The sequence below is a fragment of the Phragmites australis genome, chromosome 21 (genome assembly GCF_958298935.1).
Source record: "Phragmites australis chromosome 21, lpPhrAust1.1, whole genome shotgun sequence".
Lineage (NCBI taxonomy): Eukaryota > Viridiplantae > Streptophyta > Magnoliopsida > Poales > Poaceae > Phragmites > Phragmites australis.
Window position 1 is genome coordinate 14,189,754 of NC_084941.1, and position 5,707 is coordinate 14,195,460.

Here is a 5,707-nt window from a genome sequence, read left to right on the forward strand (position 1 = left end):
TTGGAAATACTTGGGCGTTCATCACTGTATTGACCTCATGCACGTAGAGAAGAATATCTACGTTATTCTCCTCGGTACATGAAGGGGAAAACAAAATATCATGAAAACGCACGAGCTGACCTTGAAGAAATGGGCTTAAGTTCGGAGCTTCATGTCAAGGATACAGATAAAGGGAAATTCCTACCCCCATCTTGCATCACCCTATCCAAGAAGGAGAAAAAATAATTTTGCGAGTTCTTGCACGGTGTGAAAGTTCCCTCCGGTTACTCGTCCAACATTAGAAGACTTGTTTCGGTGAAAGAGCTGAAAATGGTTGCCAGCATGAAAACTCAAGATTGCCATGTGATGTTGACACATATGATTATGGTTGGAATTAGAAACATGTTGCCAATTGGTGTTCGAGAGGCTATCATGAGCCTATGCTTTTTTTTCAATGCAATTGGTCAGAAGGTACTCGATTCGGAAGCGCTAGGCAAGCTACAAAAAAGACACTTCAAGACTCTTTGTCTTCTCGAGATGTATTCCGTACCATCCTTTTTCGATAATGGTCCATCTCACAGCTCACCTTGTGACGGAGATTTATTTTCTAGGCCCTGTGTTCTTGCATCATATGTATCCATATGAGCGATTCATGGGCGTTCTCAAGTCGTATGTAAGGAATTGAGCTTTACCTGAGGTGTGTATCGCGCAAGGTTACTCTACAGAGGAGGTAGTGGAGTGGTGCGTTAATTACACGGACCCAGATAACCCAATTGGTGTGGCTCATTCTCGCCACGAGGGTAGACTCATAGGGCAAGGAATTCTGGGGAAACATGCAATTACTCCTTAGCCGAAGGCATATGACCAAGCTCATTTTCTCATGTTGCAACAAATGAGCAAAGTGTCCCCATATATCGATAAGCACAAGCAGTTGCTTCTTCAAGAGAATCTAGGGCGAACCAAAGCTTGGCTTGCAAAGCAACATATGCAAAGGTACAACACTTGGTTTCGAGATCGAGTCAATCAATCGAGTACTCCTACAAGTGATTTGATCAGGAAACTAGTAGCAGACCCTATATACACAATTACAACATATCAAGGGTACGATATAAACGGTTACACATTTTACACGGTTGCCCAAGATCAGAAAAGCACATACCAGAACAGCGGTGTCCGTATAGATGCTTACGATAACAACATGCACACGAGCACATACTATGGTCAGATAAAGGCCATCTGGGAACTGGATTACTTGGGATTCAAGGTACCCCTGCTTCGGTGCTGTCGGGTACATGGGACAAAGGGCGTTATGAAAGACAAGTACGGATTCACTAGCGTAAATCTCAAACATGTCGGATATAAGGACGAACCTTTCATACTCACTAGACAAGTCAAATAAGAAACTTCATATGGTTCTCAGCGGGAAAAGACGGATCGTCAGAGTTGAAAACGTGGTTGATGAGGACGAGTACAATCAATTTGATGAAATCCCCCCTTTTGCTACTGCAATCATGCCACAGGTTGCACAGAAGACAAGACTCCATACCAACGTTCCGACTATAATGAAGGGATCCATGTCAAGAAAGCACGAAAACGGTGAGTACATGAATCAATGTAACCTCAAATTAATTTCTAATATTCAGTTCATTCTATATTTCAATGTAACCTCAAATTTGTAATATCAGTTAAGTCTGAATTTCAATGTAACCTCTAATATGTGATATTTGTGATATTCAGTTAAGTCTAAATTTCAATGTAACCTCAAATTTGTGATATGTTTGCAGGAGAAGGCTGCCAAATCCTGACTTTGCTTCAGGATGCAGCCAGTATACAGGTAACTCCCTTAGAGGGATGATGTCATTAGTGATGGGTGATAAGGTCACGCGTCAGTAAAGAGGTCATTAGTGACGGGTGATAAGGTCACACATCAGTAAATAGGTCATTAGTGATGGGTGAATTTACCACCCATCATTAATTAACAAGTCCTAGTGATGTGGTGACAAATCATTAGTGACGGGTGGTAAATTCACCCGTCATTGTTATCCGAACATTAGTGATGGGTGGTAAGTTCACCCATCACTAACGATATGATTCTAAATAGCGGGCCCGAGAACCCTAGCCTCCAATTTTGCCTAAGTCCCACCACACCCGTCGCCCATTCCTCCGATTTACACATCCTCCTCGACACTACCGCACCCCCGCCCTGCTCCTCTAATCGAGTGCCGTGTATGGCCGCCAACAACAAGGACGTGGTGTCATCGTCCTCGGTGCCAGCCCCCAATGATGACTACATCAATTGGGACCTGTTGATGGTGGAGGAGGAGGAGGAGGATGAGAAGGATAAAGTGATTACCAACAATGAGGTGATCGCTCCCGCCATCCATGAGGCGGAACTCATCAGCGCAGCCAAGAAAACGGCGTAGGCCATCATCAATGACGAGGATATCGTACACCTCTTGGCGGAGGAGGTGGAGATATGCAGTGACTCTGACACCGACGACGGCAAGGAAGAGGTTGATGAGATGGGCGGCGACCCTAACACCGACGACGACGATGACGAGGAGGAGGAGGAGATGGGCGGCGACTCCGACATGACCGGCGAGGAGGAGGAGGAGGATGAGGAGATGGGCGGTGACTCCGATGTGACCTACGATGACAGGAGGAGGAGGAGGAGGATGAGGAGATGTGCGACTCTGATATGACCGACGACGAGGAGGAATAGGAGGAGGAGATGGCCATCACCGGTGCTGACTTCGACGATGACACTGATAAATCGTAGTTCATTACTTACATAGGTTTATGGTGGTAATCTGAATTTAAAAATTTGGATTTAGCACCCTTCTTTTGTAGTCTGGATGGGTATTTGTTTCGGTAATCTGGACCTACTTTTGTAGTGATGAACTTACTTATCATCAAATTTGTAATATGTTAAGTCTTAATTTTAATGTATCTGGATGTCCCTACAATGTAATTATGTAATTTGTGGTTGCATATCTTCAAATGAATGGTGATTATGGAATGAATGTATCTGGATGTGTCTTATTTGCAAGAGAAGACGGCTCTCAAATCCTGACTTCGCATCAGGATGCGGCCAGTATACAGGTAAAACATGATGGGTGATAAGGTCACGCATCAGTAAAGAGGTTAGTATTGATGGGTTAATTTACCACTCGTCACTAATTAACAAGTCCCAATGACAGGGTGGCAAATCCATCCATCACTGTGACCTGATCATTAGTGACGGGTGGTAAGTTCACCCATCACTGTGATCCGAACATTAGTGATAGTTGGTAAATTTACCCGTCACAAATCATATGTTTATAAATAGTGGGCCCGGAAACCCTAGCGTCTAATTTTTCTTAAGTCCCAGTGCGCCCACCGCCCATTCCTCCTTGCCTCCTTCTCTTGGTTGTCCCCGAGGCCGCCGTCGGCTCCTTGCCGTCCCCATCCCTCTCCCCAATGCCATCTTCCCCTGCGACCTCATCCCCGACTACCCCAACACTGAGGAGCCCACATCGCTGTCGCCTCCTCCCCGACAAGTACCCCGACACCGAGGAGCTAGCACCACCGTGCTCTACGCCATCATCATCCTCATCCATCGAGGTAGGCCTCCCGCCGTCCCCTCCTCATGATGAGGGCATCACTCTTTCGGATACATACACACCGAGTATTCCTCCAACAATAGGTCCATTGACACGAGCTCGTGCATGTCAACTAAATCATGAGGTGAGCTCGTTCCTTAGTGTTCCTTTATATTTTGATGAGGATGGGATGCTACTGAATAATTATGATGTATTGTTACTTAGGAACACGGGAGAAGAACAGCAAGGGCGCCCAAGCCAAGGTGGAGGTCCAATCCAGTTCGAGTCCGTTTCGGAGTCCAGGATCAGTCTGCACTAAAATCGTCGCCCAGGACGCATACGGACTCCGTTTTCGACGTTCTACACATGGTTGGAAAGCTAAGGAGATAAGCTTTCCAACGGAACTAGTCCCATTTCAAAATTCTTTCTGAGTCAACAGGAATAGTCGAAACAAGGCGACATCCAGAATATGTCAGGGTGCTGCGCCACCATCTTTTGGGCCGTTGGGCCGTGTAACGTGTTGGAGTCCATTAGTGACACGTCCAGGGGTCCTTGGCCGACCCTAGTCTTTTATATACAGTAGCCGCCGCCCTAATTAGGGTTGGGTTTTGCTTAGATATTGATCTACACACAGTTGTGAGATTTTCGCTCTTGTTCCGGACCGACTAGGCCGCCGCAAGTGTTTGTGGAACCCCGACTTCGAGTGTTTCAATTCAATTCGCAATATTTCAGATTGCATATTCTACGTTCTTGCTTGTGTTCTCGGTACGCTTGCAGGGATTGAGCCTTCTTGGCGAGGTCAACTGCGCGACACGGTTGATAACCATCGGAGCTGTGGTGTAGTGATTGCAAGGGAGACGATCTGTTCGGGTCGAAGCCTTTGGATCATCAACATCGAGTTCTCCACCCACCGACTTATCGCTACCTATCGGAAGATTAGGCCAACATTACTCATCAACTGGTATCAGATTTTCAGGTTGCCCGTTAGGTAATTTCGTTTTCCCCTTTAGATTAGTCTGTTTTTCATTACCTAGAGTCCAGAAAAAGCCAAAAAAATTCCGTCAATTTCCGCTGCCCTAGAACCCTTTGTGCCTTTGCAATTTTTGTTTTCAGTTGCGCATTGTTGAGTTTGTGTCCGTGGTCGAGTCGTGTTGCTGGTTTTAGAGTCGTGTTTTTGGTTTTTAGTCAACGCTCCGTGCTGTTTTGATCACGCCGCTATCCCATCGCCACCATCCCCACCAACAAGTCGAGCCACCACATTACTCGATTTGCCACCGCGAGCCGCCTTGTGTTACTTTCCGCCACGCAAACCGTAGATAGGTCGCGAGCTGCCTTGTATCAATTGCCCTGCCACCGCTGCCATCCTTGTTCATCTCGCCATCCTATTGCTTGCAATACCTTAAAGAGGTCAATTTCTGCAAAAGTTGCTTGAAAAAAAAAACCCTAACTCGACAGGGGTTCAGTAAAACGGCCATAACTTTCTCGTACGGACTCGGAATCAGGCAAAAAAAAATTTCACGGATTCCGTTGCTCCCCGGCTTTGCCGGGTTCCGCCGAATTTTTTTTCCCAAATTCGGCTCGGAAGATTGAGTATTCGAGGCGCGAAGTTTCCGCACGCTTTTCAGAGAACGTGCTTGATTTTCTATAGGCCACATTTTGCATCTGTTTGAGCTGAAAATTTCTGTGGTTGTTGCTTGTGTGCTCCTAGTTCAGAAAAAAATATCAGAAAAATACGAAAAAAAAATTTCGTGATTCCTACTAGTGCTAAAAGACAAAAAAGAAGAGCACATAGAGAACACCCAGATCATTGTGCTATTTGCTGTGTTTTTCTCTGATCATCCTTTTTAGCTTTGTTTCAGCTGTTGTGCTAGGACTAGGGACACGTGATAGACCAGCAACTGTGATTCATACTTTGGACACTTATTTAGCTTTGCTCATCTAATTACAGTTATTGCTAATCCTTGCTACCATATTGTGCCTTCCAAGCTCCACCTCCTTTGATCCGAACAGGTTCACTCTTGCAATCATCCCACGCTTCCACGGTTGTTCCTCCTTGCTGTGTTGGTAAGAACATTTGTAAGAGCGTGGTAAGACGCTTGAGTGTGTGTGATTCCACCTTCCACAACCTAGTAGTTGATAGAGATAAT

At 45.7% G+C, this 5,707-nt stretch overlaps 1 protein-coding gene across 1 annotated transcript; it reads left to right on the plus strand.

Annotated features, from left to right (window-relative positions):
* Positions 1–2,207: 2,207 nt before the first annotated feature.
* LOC133903179 (uncharacterized) lies at positions 2,208–2,681 on the plus strand. Its single transcript, XM_062344510.1, has 2 exons — positions 2,208–2,342; positions 2,448–2,681. Exons 1-2 carry the CDS (start codon positions 2,208–2,210, stop codon positions 2,679–2,681), a joined length of 369 nt encoding a protein of 122 aa, XP_062200494.1.
* Positions 2,682–5,707: the final 3,026 nt, after the last annotated feature.